This window comes from Berghia stephanieae, chromosome 1, assembly GCF_034508935.2.
Source record: "Berghia stephanieae isolate SIO BIC M18660-M18661 chromosome 1, UCSD_Bste_1.3, whole genome shotgun sequence".
Lineage (NCBI taxonomy): Eukaryota > Metazoa > Mollusca > Gastropoda > Nudibranchia > Aeolidiidae > Berghia > Berghia stephanieae.
Window position 1 is genome coordinate 43,807,106 of NC_088360.1, and position 13,833 is coordinate 43,820,938.

Genomic DNA, 13,833 nt, shown 5'->3' on the forward strand with positions numbered 1-13,833 from the left:
AACTCTTGTTTTAGTCACATAATTACATTTTTGAAAGAGTATTATGAGCACGTTAAAATAAACAATCATAAATTACAGATAACTGATTTTATATTATTCCAATGCTATTTTTTAAAAATCATCACAGAATAAAAGAGATGTGAATGAGATGAGCTATACAAGAATTCTAAAACTGAATATTTTTACGACCTGTATTTATATTAATATTTGACTGCTCAAAAATATATTGTTATATCAGACTACCTGTGTTATTTATTTTTGTTCCAGGCTGATATTGCCCCTCTTATGACAGCTCTTATTGGAGTGCCTTTTCCTTTGAATTCTGTGGTATGTTTCATTATATTTTGTAAAATATTTAAAAGATCATATCATAATATTCTATTTGAGTGTTAAATAGGTCAATCGACGTTTGTCGCCCTATCTAAAATATCATTGTTTCAATCAATTCAACAAAAAAAAATAAAAATAAAATATTTTTTATTTATATCCAATACAATGCTACCAAGTTCATTTTAAAATATTAATCAGAAGATGCAGCATTTGCTTTGGCACGTAGACTTTTCCAAACAAGGCCAGTTCTAAACATAAATGAATGAGCTCTAGTTGATTTTGACCATCTTTTTTTATAAATATGAAGGTCAAGATAAATAAATATAAAAATAAATATAAAGAATTTTTAAAATCTTGTCTCTGAGTTGAAGAATAGTCTACTAATCATTTAATGTCATGTAGTTCATTATATTAAAGCAGTTTTTGGTTATTTCATCTTAAAATTAAGGCACTTTTTGCATAATGATGTGTGGCTCTTCTTTTCAATTTGGTTTTATATCAGGGTGAATCAGATGAGGAAAATCGAGTTGTATGTCAAAATAATCAGAATTTCATATTTTTAATAGTACCATCTTGTTTTGTTGGTTCTCTATTTCATTTATGTGCCATTAAATTTTAAGATTTATTAGCAAAAGCAAAGAATAAATCAGCTTGTGAAACTTGTTTAATAAACTTTATTCACTTTCCTCTGTTAAAACATTGAATTCACCTAAAATTTCATAACCAAAATTTTTAGCTTTAAATCATTCCAACATGATTCTGTGTTGAGGCGATTAGTCATTATTGATAAAAGAACCATTGATACATGATATCAAAATATTTGCTTTTGAAGTATTTTTTCATCATGTGACGAGAGGTCACATTGTTTACATTGGACTTACCACCTTAATATGTTATTATGGCAAGGTTGATTTCATATGGAAAATCGACCTAAAAAGTTAAATAATACTGCTTTTATCGAGGAGAATGAATGTAATTTCTTAAACTGCAAAACATTCAAATATTGTAAATCTGATTATTTTGACTTTTAATTCAAATTTGTGTGGTATTTCCCCCGCTCATTATACTTGATAAAGGACAGTGGTAACTTTTGATTAAGTCATTTCAGTGATGAATTGTATTGTTAAATGTTGATGCAGGGAAAATTACCCATCGATGTCCTTAGCGGTTCAACAAAGATCCAAGCAAAGTTGCTTTTGGCAAATGCATTACAGATCCTTGCTCAATTTGAAGTAGGTGTTTTATTTTATTGGAGTTCTTGGGTTGTTTTTTTTTTTTCACTCCTTTACAACTTGTCCATATATCTGTTATTTAAAAAAATATAATAATAAGCAATACAGGGAGACTAAGTCTTGGAAAAAGTGATAGAGAGAACCTAATTATAAATTATTGAATGTATACTAAACATCAGTTATCTCCTTTAATTTGTGGTATATGTAATCTGTAATCATCTTTAAATTCTACAAACATTTTGCATGCTTATTGATAGTTTGTAATGTAATGTAATAATTAATTTATATAGCGCGCAGAATCCACAAAGTGCTCTAAGGCATAATACACAGAAAGACAATAGGTAACACAAAATGCAAATGCTATTACTATTCATAGGCCTGCCTGAATAGGAATGTTTACAAAAGTTACTTATAATTACTAAGCTTGGGGGCGTCTTTGAATTCTTTATCTAACTTGCTCCATACGAAATTGCAGCTAAAGATAGTTTACATATGGGTGTGTCATTTTCTTTTCTTATTTTTTTTTCTTTTGTCGGTGATAACCTAACCAGAGGGTGAAATAGCAGTAAGAAAGCCCCTATTGGTCTACTTGTGAAGATATTTGATATCATGTCCCATGCATTTTCTTCTACTTTTTTTCAATGTTCAATACAATACAATGTAGTTTCTATTATCTATTATTTTTTAAAATTATCGCTGACATTTTAAAGATAGATATATATGTTGTATTAATGAATATTAAAAATGATTATATTACGGATAATACCAGGTATTATTTTAGATTTAAATCAATAACAGAAAGTCAGTTTCATTCAATTTTTTTTATTTCAAAGCGTCATCAAATCATGTCATTTCAAATATTGATCCTCCATTGGTAAGATGGCACTAGTTCATTTTTTGTTTGTTTTTAGCTCACCCCTTCTCTTCCATCCCCCCCCCCCCCCACTTCTCTACCTCTCCAAGCCTCTCCTCTGTCTCTCTCTCTCTCTCTCTCTCTCTCTCTCTCTCTCTCTCTCTCTCTCTCTCTCTCTCTCTCTCTCTCTCTCTCTCTCTCTCTCTCTCTCTCTCTCTCTCTCTCTCTCTCTCTCTCTCTCTCTCTCTCTCTCTCAGCTCTCTGTATTCATCTATCTATATTTTTTTTCCTTTTCGTCTACTTTTTATCATTTGTTTCATAATTTGTTTTTAGTTTTTGTTATTCATTGGGTTTTTTTAAAGATGATTTTGTTTGATTATTTTTTTTTTTCATTTATAAATTTGAGGTGATTGGAAGGTTGAGGTCCCACGAGTCCTGCATTAGTATGTATAATAGAAGTTGTAGTTGCTTTCACAATATAATTTGTTTGTTTTTTTTTTTGATTGACAATTAATCTCAGAATTGAACTAAAGTTTTGCATTCATAAAATATTTATTTTAATCATTGCTTGCATTTTACTTTTCCTTATTTTATGCTAATTTACCATGTGACAATGTAAAAGGGCCATCTTTTATTCTTTCTAAAATTTTTATAATTATCAAGATTGATGAGATTCCTTAAAATGCCAATACTTTTTGTAAATAATATTTAAATGATAAGTTCATGCTTTTGTGAGCTGTGGTTTTATGAGGTTTTTTTCTTCTTGTTTTGTTTGCCTCTCTGTGTGTGTTCGTGTGCGTGGGTGTGTGTGTGACGGGGCACAATATTTTTTAATGCATTCCCTTTCTTTTTGCTCTATTTTGTTTTGGAGTTAGTTTTTTTTTCCTTGTTTTTTTTTTTCTATCACTAAACCCACCATAACATTTACTAACAAACTCATTTGCCTTCTCATTAATACCCTGATTTATCCAATTAGTTCGATTAAAGCATTTAAAAATTAACTATGTTGATATTTGATTAAAGGACAATTGGGGCTTTAGATGGTTTCCGTTAATTAAGTGATCATATGCTCAATAAAAACTTATCTTAAATGTTAATTTTTAAACATTCCTTATTTCTCATTTAGAAAATTTTATTGCCTTCTCATAGTTTGCAGTTTATAATTAATTCTTATCGTCTTCTATTAAAACCCAGGCAGTCTTTCAACCCCCCCCCCCCCCCCCCTTCTCCCCTCCCCTCCCTCATTGTTCATACCTCATGCAAGTGTTAAAGAACTTGCATTTATTTACAGGTACCTGTGTTGGCATGACGTTACATCTGAGTTATATTTAGTTGTTAATATTAAATGTGTTTTATTAAGACAGGATTTATACAACTGTTTTGTTGAGGGTTTTTTATCAATGATAGAATCAATAGAAAGTTTTCTCTGAGTTTTTTTTTCTGTTAATCAGTTTCATTTTATTTCAATTTTATTTAAAATCAATTTCTTTCTATCTGTATTTAATTTTTTTTTTCTCTCTCTCCATTCAGGTGAAGATGGACCAGGTCAAGAAAAGAACTATTTCTGAAATATTTCGACCTTTTTCGTACGTGAATATAACTAATAATACAATAATAAGTCACTATTGTTTGTCAATTACTTTGTTAAAAGAAAATCTTTATTGCTATTACTGACTGTTAGAATACTTGTATTATTCCTCGCACAATTGTTTTCACCTGGATGGGGTTCCTGACCTCCTAGAATGGACTTACTGTGTCTATGCCCCTACATCTGTTTTCTGAGTTGCCTTCTGTCTCTTTGTCTTGAAATGAGATTACTTGGTATTGTCCTCACCCAGGCCAGAGTCCTTTACTGGGAGGGAAACAGTCAAATGTATAGCTATAGTTTTGGGAAATGATATTTTTTCCCTTGTAAATCATCTCTCTGTTATACTGTTACATTTTTTGTAAACATTTGAGTGAATCCTCTTGGTGGGGACTTATGCTTGTGTCTGGATGAGGCTTTAAGGTGATCTCAAACTAAATATACTGATAGTGTGCTCTTGGAATCAACATCTGTTTCCTATTTGAACCATTCTCCTTTGCCTCACATTTTCTCGTTTTCTTTCAATTTTTAAATCTATGATTTAACTTTCCTATTTTCTTCCTTTTTACTGGCGCTGAAATGACCTAAATGTGTTGCAAGCGCCGTAAAGCCCTTTAATAATTATTTTCAAACGTGAATGGATTGAGCTGGATACAAGTTGGAAGTTAGTTCTCCTGTGAGCTGTTCGCATGGCATTAATTGGGTAGTTGGGCTTACTTTAATCCTGCAAAATTAAAGATATCATGCATAAGACTCCTGCCCAACCATATTATGTCGTTGGCCAGGATATGACCTTTCCACCAGGGCAATCTACAGAATCTACTTCAAACCTGGGAATCACACGCATTCACAGTCTCACTGTCTGATCAAAATTAGGATAGCCATTTCATTTCAAAGGAATATATTTTTTTGGTTTGTAAACAGAAATTGCCATTCACTATAAAGGTTTAGCAAGTAGTTGAATATCCTTTTAGTTTTTCAATACAAAGTGTTAGAAGTGACTTTATAATATCTTTATTATGAGTTTCGGGATTCATAATATATTTGATGGACCTAAACTGCCAATTGGTCTGTAATCTTTATTATTTTTCTCTTTTTTATGTACCCAGAGAACTTACAGAAATTGATAAAGTAAGTAAATTACATTTTCGTTTGCATGTCTTTGAGGAACCAAGCAAAAAAAAAAAAGTGAGAGAAAAGAAATGTTCTTCACTTGTAAAGACTAAGTGATTCCTTTTTTTCCAATATAGGTGAAAGTCAAAGAACAGAGAATGTTACCATTAATGAGATAGTTGACAATAAGTACATAACTATATTTTATTATGACAATTTCATTAAGTAAAATGAGTACCCGACTTGGACAATGATGGATATTATAAGTGTTAGTGCAAAAGAGGTGTCAAATAAGTGATTTTTTATGTGTGACATGGAAATTTGGTTTTATATGACCTGCTTTGGAAATTAACATGTGGCATTGTGAATAAATTGACAATGATGTAAACATAAACTGGCAAAAATGCTTGCACCATACTTTTAAAGAAGCCTGATAAAGATCCAGGTTGAAAACATCCTTATCTCTAATACTTGCTACTTGAATATCACAAAACTCGTCTTTATAGTTGTTACATCGAAGGTTTCTGATATTAAGGCATAGAAAGCGGTTGTGCGGAAATGGTTAGAAAATGAGTGTTTAGCAGAATCCTATCTTCGTAAGAGATCTTTAAGTTGTGAAAAATAAAGATAAGTAAAGAATTTTCTAAATGATCAGTATTTCACATAAGCGACTTGTTTTCCAATAGTAGGAACTTGATTCTGTGGTCTTTTTGGATAAATTCACAATCTCAATATGGAAAATCTCAATAATAACCAAGTGCATCAGTCTTAACATAATACTGTATTATCCCTCCCCATGTGGTCTGATGTTGATGCAGTGAGGTTATGTATGGTATTGCAAAAATTTATTGTACTTAGACAATTGCCATAAAGTTGATACTAAATGGCATCTGGACGATCTACCTTATACTAGAGTTCATTTCTTTTTCACGTGACGTCATATTTGGCTCAATTGAACTTACACTTGTACTCTTTAGACCAAAAGTTTAAAATTTTAATTTTGTCAAATGTTGACAAAGTTATGTCAGGTCAAAATGGCTGCCCCCATGGATGTCCGTCAGTGACAGAAAGTTGTCACTGAATTTCGTGTTTTCAAAGAAGAAACATCGAGTAACATTTTCAAAAGCATTGGTAAAGTCTATAAAACTCAGGCATTTTGTAGAGGCAGTGTTTTAGGTGGGTTGAACCTGAGTCAAAGAGACAATCAGTGGAATATGGACACCCAATGAGGAGACATTGCTTTGGAGATGATAAAGAAGCCAAGGCAGTAGTGAAAAATTTGCTCAAAGTTCAGTCAACTCAGTTTTATGAGGACGGGATACCTGACCTTACAAAAAGGTGGGCTGTAGCTATTGAGAGAGGCGTAGACTATGTTGAGAAGTAGCATTCTACTCGACTAATGCCAAGCTTTAATTTGAGATATAATGCATGGTATTGATTCAATTTGTTTTAAAATAATAAGCAGAGTCCCATTACTTTTTGACTCACCCTATTAATTTTTAATCCTTTAAAATAACCAGTGCACACAAAAAAAATGTCTCAACTCTGGCTCACTTTCTTTATAAATAAACAGTAACATGGGAAGGAAATAATATTATAAAATGAATTCAGAAATAAATGTGATGTCTGAGGTGAATCAATGAATTTGTTTTTAATTTATTTTGTCTCTCAGTTACAGTCTTTAATGAACATCAGAAAGCTGATTCGGGACGGACATTATTCTGAGTCTGTAAGTATTTAATTCTGTGACTATTATTTTCAAATCTAAATAGGTTGATCATGACAATGTTTATCAAGTATATATTTTTTTTGTTTTGTTTTTTTTTTTTTGTTTGTATTTTTGGGGGGTTTTTTTGGTTTGTTTTTTTGTTTGTTTTTTGTTGTTTTTTTTTGGGGGGGGGAGTCTCACCATATCAATAAATATTTGTTAAAAATAACGATGAGTATTGAATTGTTAGCTTCAATTTATTAGACAAAGACAGATACTGTGGACGTTTTGGGTTTCCCCTTTATCAACTAAACAGGATGAATGATTGATTTTGTTTTAACTTTCAGCATCATTTCAATTCGGTCTCCACGATTTAAATGTTCTCTAGAAGGTTCAAGACTACTTGGAATGTTACATTTGAGGAAAACCTGGAAGATTTTTTTTTCAAAAACTCACCCATGATTTCCAGGAGAAATAAAAGAATTATTTAGCTCTTTTCCAGTAGTTAGATATTACTTACTTAGGCTTTGCATTCCACATTATGTTTTGAATTGCAGACAGGACCTCTTTCATCAATCCACCCTTCTGGGCAAGGCTGTCAAAGTACTCCAGGAGTAGCTAGTTATCTGGTTATCCATCATCTGAATCTGAATGTTACTTGGAAGTCTACTCAAATCTGAGTAATTGTATTTGAGAGCGGAGAGAGTTGTTGAATGTGACAGCCATCGTTGGTGTTTAGGCTGAAAAATTTTGATAATCGTTGCTTGAAAATAACAAAATCTGTTGTTCACACATGATTCTGGAAGAGTGTTCCAGTCTTTGGTAGTGCGGGGTGCAAATGAATATTTGAAGATGTTTCAATTTGTGTTTTAGTGTTTTTGAGTGGGTTTTTCTGTGAATGCATGAATTTTGTTGTATGTCTAGTTGTTCTGGTGAGATGGCCGTCCTCCATACCGTAAAGTGTATTATCTTTTAACTTGGCAATATATGAAAGAGCCATGCATAAACTTTAAGATTAGTTTTACCAATGTTTTTATTGACATTTATTCCATATAAAATATTCATTCTTGGAGAAGATGTGCACTTTTCTAAATTTTTCTACATTCTTTTTGCAGATCAATGAAACAAATGTTTTAATCAAAAAAGCTCTGGATGGTTTAAGATATTACCAGACTTATGATCGCTTTTTTCTTGGGTGAGATATGAAGTTTTTATAGAATACAGTGGACTTCGGATTCAGCATTCAAATTGAAGGATGCCTTTAATCAGTCTTTTGTTTTTGTTCCTTTTTGTTTTTTTGTTGTTTGTGTTTTTAGCACTAATTACCATTGTATGTCATTGCTTCAGACATTCTTTGAGAACTCTGATAAGACTTGAAATGACTGATTATATTGTTACCTCCAAGGTCCACTGTACGGTCTTTTTTTTTTTTTAACCCACCTTAATTTACAAATCATATAATGTATGTTTGCTTCTCTGTGATTTTTTTTAAAAAAATTATTGTTCTTATTTTCAAAATGTGAATATGAAACAAATTCTTTAAATTTGTAAAAAAAAAAAAAAAAAAATTAAATTTTAAAAATTCTAAATCGTTTAAATTAGATCCTGGCATTTGAAAAGGCGCATAGTAAAATATAGACTACAACATAAATCAGAAGTTTTTGGAAAATAAGAAAAGAGATTTTTGAAATTTTCTGTAAGAAGCTCTGCTTTATAATACTTTATCTGTTTTGTTTACAGTAAATGAAACTGAATAATACATTTTCACATTTTAATCCCAGGGGCTGCGTGGTTCTTGGATTTACCGGCTGGATGGCTTACATTATGTCCATTTTAACATTCGAGCACACTGCCATTGGCAAAGGGATGTACAGAGAACAAAAGACTAACAAGACTCTTGCTCAAGGCTTTGGCTTTTTGGCAGTGTGTGTCATTGTGTTGCTTTATGGTGAGGGATTTGATTTTGTATATATTGCTGAAAATACAGGATAAAAATAAAAACTAGGAATATATATTATTTTATAAATGGAAACAAGATGGGAGAAGATGAAAATAAGAATATTTGTGTTCTTCTGCTAGTCTTGAGTTAGAAGAATAATGAGGTGAAATGTTGTATTTCTAATCATCTAGAACTGAAAACCCAATTCACCAAGTATCCCTTCAATTATTTTTCACACACAGTTCAAAGCCTACCACTGATGTGCTATATGTACTGTTTGTTACCCGTTTTTCTTTGGTACAAGTCAGCAGGATGGTAAGCCAGACAATAGTTTCTCTCTCTCTCTCTCTCTCTCTCTCTCTCTCTCTCTCTCTCTCTCTCTCTCTCTCTCTCTCTCCTCTCTCTCTCTCTCTCTCCTCCTCTTCTCTCTCTCTCTCTCTCTCTCTTCTCTTCTCTCTTCTCTCTCTCTCTCTCTCTCTCTCTCTCTCTCTCTCTCTCTTATATATATATATATATAATATATATATATATATATATATATATATATATATATATATATATATATATATATATATAATATATATATATAATATATATATATATATAATTTATAATTTCTTGCTCACGTATAGGGCAGAAATTGATGATAAAAAAGGCTTCTTTATTGTTGTTCTCATACCCTTGCACACTCAAAGCCTATTCGTTCAGTAATGTTCAAGTACAGTCCACTCTGGATAATCGCAACTCAGTTAATCGCAACTTTCGGTTAATGGCAACATTTCCCAATAAATGGAATTAATACTATATAAAAGTCACTGGTTAATTACAACAAAATTTCGCCCTCAAAAAATGCAAACAGGAAATCATTTAAACAAAATCTCATGATTATGTTTCATCAAGGATGAAATCGTGACAGGTTGAAGAATCGCGAGTAAGCAGGATTTAATGTTACAGTAGTGTGTCACCGCTCTATTAGAGACAAAAGAGGGCGGAGCTTTGCAGTATGGATTTAGGATGTCATCTCTTGCCATTAAAAAGGAGCAAGGGGGTTGGGCATAGTCTTGACACAGGTAGACAATGACAATTGTTTAGAAGACTGAGCGATTTCCTTTGTTTTGAGATTGACAACTGTGCATTGTGACCAACGAGTTTGGTAAGAGCTTATTGTCTCTCATCACGGCTAATCTCTTTGACTCTTACAAATGTTGAGAACAAAAGAGTGAAAGTTAGTCCAATCTGAATAACATGTCGGCTTGCTACCATATGGTTTTTGTTTCAATCAAATTGCTCAGTCTGTGGTGAACTCAGAATAATATTTACAACAACTGGTTTGAGTTTAGCAAATGTATAAAATGTTGCAATCATGGACAGGAAATTCAATTTCGGTTAATCGCAACATTTTCGCTGATCCCAAGGTGTTGCAATTATCTGGAGTGGACTGTATTTGAATGGTTGTACTTGTAGAGTTATATTCTCAGATCTTTTCTTCAGGTTAAAAATTGTCATGAAGTCGTTTTATGACTTGTATGTGAAGGGGCAATTGAAGGGTGTAGTCCTATCTGTTTCCATGTGTATTGCTGGTTTAGAAATTGCTGTAAGTAAACCTTTAAAGTTTAATTTTTTTTTTTTAAAGATTAAGTGAAGAATATTTTTTTTAGTGTCAATATATTCATACGGGACATTTCCTTGTCTCTACATTGTTAGATCTACTCAACTTCCATTCTGGGTTCTTTTTACATTGCAATTTTAGCAAACAGTTTTAATTGGGGAAAAATAAGTTGATATATTTGAATAATAAAACATGTTTGGCAAACATTTGTGTAGATTAGTGAGTATATTTCTGATTACCGTCTTGCTATAGTTTCACTTCTTTTTTTTTTTAATGTATAATTGGTTGATGAGACTTTTGACATGAATTAATCACAAAAATAAGCTTGAATGATGTTTTACTTGATAAAATTATGTGCTGACATTTTAGAGTAAAGCCTTTTCAAAGATTCACTCTTAATTCATTGTTGTTATCTAATCGACCACTATGGAGATTTTATAATTGTATTTCAATTGCACCGCCCGATTGTGGCAACATGTAAGGTTGTTTTGATTAGATTTTCTTTAAAAAATGAATGTATAATTTTATTGCAGATTTTCAGCTTTTACTACAGAGAGCTATTGTCTGTTGGACTAGTGGCCCTGGCATTGAGGCCAGTGATCAAATTACGAATCACTTGTGATAAGAGGTGTGATTTAGCTTCAACAGATGTGGGCTGGTTGGTGTCTTGTCTAATAACAGCTGTTTTTCCTTTAATGCCTGTCATTGGGAGGGAGAAGCATTATGACTGGGTGTAAGTAACATAATTGACTTAATGTAATTTTCACTGTTTAACCCTTTATTAACCAGACAAAACTTCTTTCAAGTCATAACTTCTCTGGTTTTAACTACAGGCAGGTCTACTGTTTTTCACATAGAGAGCAATGATACTTGTCTGATTCAGGATTTATTTAATCCTAATTTGATTTACATTGCTGTTGCAGATGTCTTGGTCAAAACAGTAAGATATGAATCATTTTAAAATCGAACCTGGTTAATATGAGTCAGTAATATTCTGAAGGCCATTGGATTTATTTTACTTCTTGCCAGAGCGACAAAGAATAATTCAGTATTTAAGATTTTCTTTAAATCTTCCACTTTATCTAGAGTTTATTTGCCTATATATGAGAAAATGCAAAGAATGATTAGCGCAGTAAAAAGGAAAACTTTTGATTATTGAAAGAATACACAATGGGAACCATTGCCTCAACTTGTGTACGGTATTGGGAAACCAGGTACTAAAATTGAAAGTAAATTCTAATTTATGAAATTTGATACATTTATTGAGAAGAATGTTTGTTGTAATGCAACTTGACACCAGGTTCAGAGGATGGATCACATTTGATGTGTGCCCATCAAACATCCAATGAATGCTTAAGATTATAAGATTGGGTATTTTGTCTGATATTAAATTTATTTTCAGCATGGAATGAGAAATTATTTGATTGCTACTTCTTGCTTTGTTTATAGCTGATTTAAATTGATCATTTAGGTGGTAAATGCATTTGATTTTCATGTATACGACAATTAGCTTAATGGCAGGTTGTTACGATATAATAATAATGAATATTATTGAATTCAAACAATAGTGACCCTATCAGTGACAACTTTTTTTTTTACTGGAACCGGCTTATGTCCTTTGATTGCAGATGTCTTGGTCAGAACAGTAGGATTTGTCACTGATAGGGTCACTATTGCTTGAATTCACTAATAGTCATTATTATAAAAATTTTTATTAACAACCTTTCCTGTTTCCGGGGTAAATAAGTATATATGAATATATTGAAACTATTAATGCCTAAGAGACAAAATAATATGTCTTACATACTGTTTCTAATCCATCCCAACTATTGTTCGGATTAAATATAAAATTGAGAGGCACACTTGATGCATTTTTTTTGCTTTTAGAAAAAAAAAAAAAAAGAAATGTATTCAGAATATACATATGAATATTTGTTGTTTATAAACAATAAGAATAGCTGCATTGAGAATTTTTCTGATACTCTCTCAAATATGTATTGATTTCAGTATTGTCTCTTCCACAGGTGCTGCAGTGGAATACTAGCTATAGTTCTCGGTTTGATTATGTACTCTAAAGTGGCCTTTACTTCTACTAGAAATTCGAAATTGCTTTTTTTACTGCAGGTTAGATTTGTTGAGTGTGTGCATATGCGTGTGTGGGTGTGTTGGTTGATGGGTTGGCGTTTTTTTTTCTTCTAACTTTTCATTTTGCTGAAGGATCGCCCTTAAACAAAAAAAAAAAAGACAAGGGTATTTCAGACAGGACATTTAATGTAATGATTTTAGATGGGTTGTTTTAATCAGCCGGCTGCCTCACAATTAATGTCTTATACTCAATTGTTGCTCTATTATTGTATCCATGTTTACGTGAAATAAACAAGAGTCAGCATATGTCACAGATGCAACTAAAAGTAAAGAAAAAAAAGAGAAAAGAGAAATTTGAAAAATTTTAATATTGAAATAAAAGAAATGAATTTTAAAAGTTATTTAAAGTTATATAAAGCAACATCATTTTCATTATTTGATGTTGAAGTTCTTGCAATAAAGTATGGTTATCTTTTAGATAACATTAAAAACGAGTTTGGGGTTATGGCAGATGTAGAAAATTAATTCAATAAAGCACACTGCACACCCATTAGGTAAAAAATTGTTTATTCTTATTTCCTCATTTCCAGTGTAAGACGTTTCCTTTTGATACCCATATTTCTTATTTTATTATTTTTCCCCCCACTTTTAGGCAGAAATCGTTGTTTTTAGTACTATGGATATAATATTACACTTAGTTCTGTCAGCTTTTTAAAAAAAATTATGGTGAAGAAATGGATTATATTCATATCTAGTGACTTTCATTATTCATTTTTCATATCAAGTTATAGTCAAGCGATCCTGCAGGACCATGAAGCCCATGGACCATTAGTTCATTTATAACTGTTTATGTGACTTAATGCCTTAAAACGGTATTATGTTGGAGTGACTTAGATGCTTAAAATCGAATTGATAGTGAAAAATAGAATTTATAATGAAAAAAAAGCCGATTGGGTTAAATTTATACGCATATTAAGAGCAATGAATATTTTTTTTTAAGTGCAAAAACAAAAATCTCACAGTTTTGGTCATTTTGACATCAAAATCACTTTTCTGTTATCTTTTTCATCCAAAGTTATACTGGTTTTAGGTAGTGAGTCAACGTTTGTGGTTTGAAACTTTTCCTCTGAATGGGCATAATTGCAAAAATAAAATATGCCACAGCTAACCAAAGCTTTTGTATTCAATTGCGGCTTTCGGTACAAGGTCCAAAGAAACATTTCTATATAACATGGATATACAGCTTGTCTGGTGATATTTTAAAGATTTGTGTAATGAAGTGTCACAAGTGCTGTTTGACTTTTGATATTATAATGAAATGCTTATTTATGATAAGTTTTTAAGGAGTATTATTTTACATCTGTAAGGAGCTTATTATT

General features: G+C 31.6%; 1 protein-coding gene across 2 annotated transcripts in view; it reads left to right on the plus strand.

Moving 5' to 3' along the window:
• Nucleotides 1-13,833, plus strand: part of LOC144975481 (GPI ethanolamine phosphate transferase 1-like) — a 44,151-nt gene that overhangs the window by 12,729 nt on the left and 17,589 nt on the right. Inside the window, exons 10-20 of one of the 2 annotated variants that reach the window (XM_078919610.1) lie at nucleotides 268-327; nucleotides 1,470-1,562; nucleotides 3,946-4,001; nucleotides 5,110-5,188; nucleotides 6,786-6,842; nucleotides 7,937-8,016; nucleotides 8,603-8,769; nucleotides 9,003-9,075; nucleotides 10,252-10,354; nucleotides 10,903-11,102; nucleotides 12,394-12,493. In XM_078919610.1, coding sequence (XP_078775736.1) covers nucleotides 268-327; nucleotides 1,470-1,562; nucleotides 3,946-4,001; nucleotides 5,110-5,188; nucleotides 6,786-6,842; nucleotides 7,937-8,016; nucleotides 8,603-8,769; nucleotides 9,003-9,075; nucleotides 10,252-10,354; nucleotides 10,903-11,102; nucleotides 12,394-12,493 — 1,068 coding nt within the window. The remainder of the gene's footprint in view (nucleotides 1-267; nucleotides 328-1,469; nucleotides 1,563-3,945; nucleotides 4,002-5,109; nucleotides 5,189-6,785; nucleotides 6,843-7,936; nucleotides 8,017-8,602; nucleotides 8,770-9,002; nucleotides 9,076-10,251; nucleotides 10,355-10,902; nucleotides 11,103-12,393; nucleotides 12,494-13,833) is intronic. The other variant, XM_078919618.1, reaches the window with a different exon arrangement.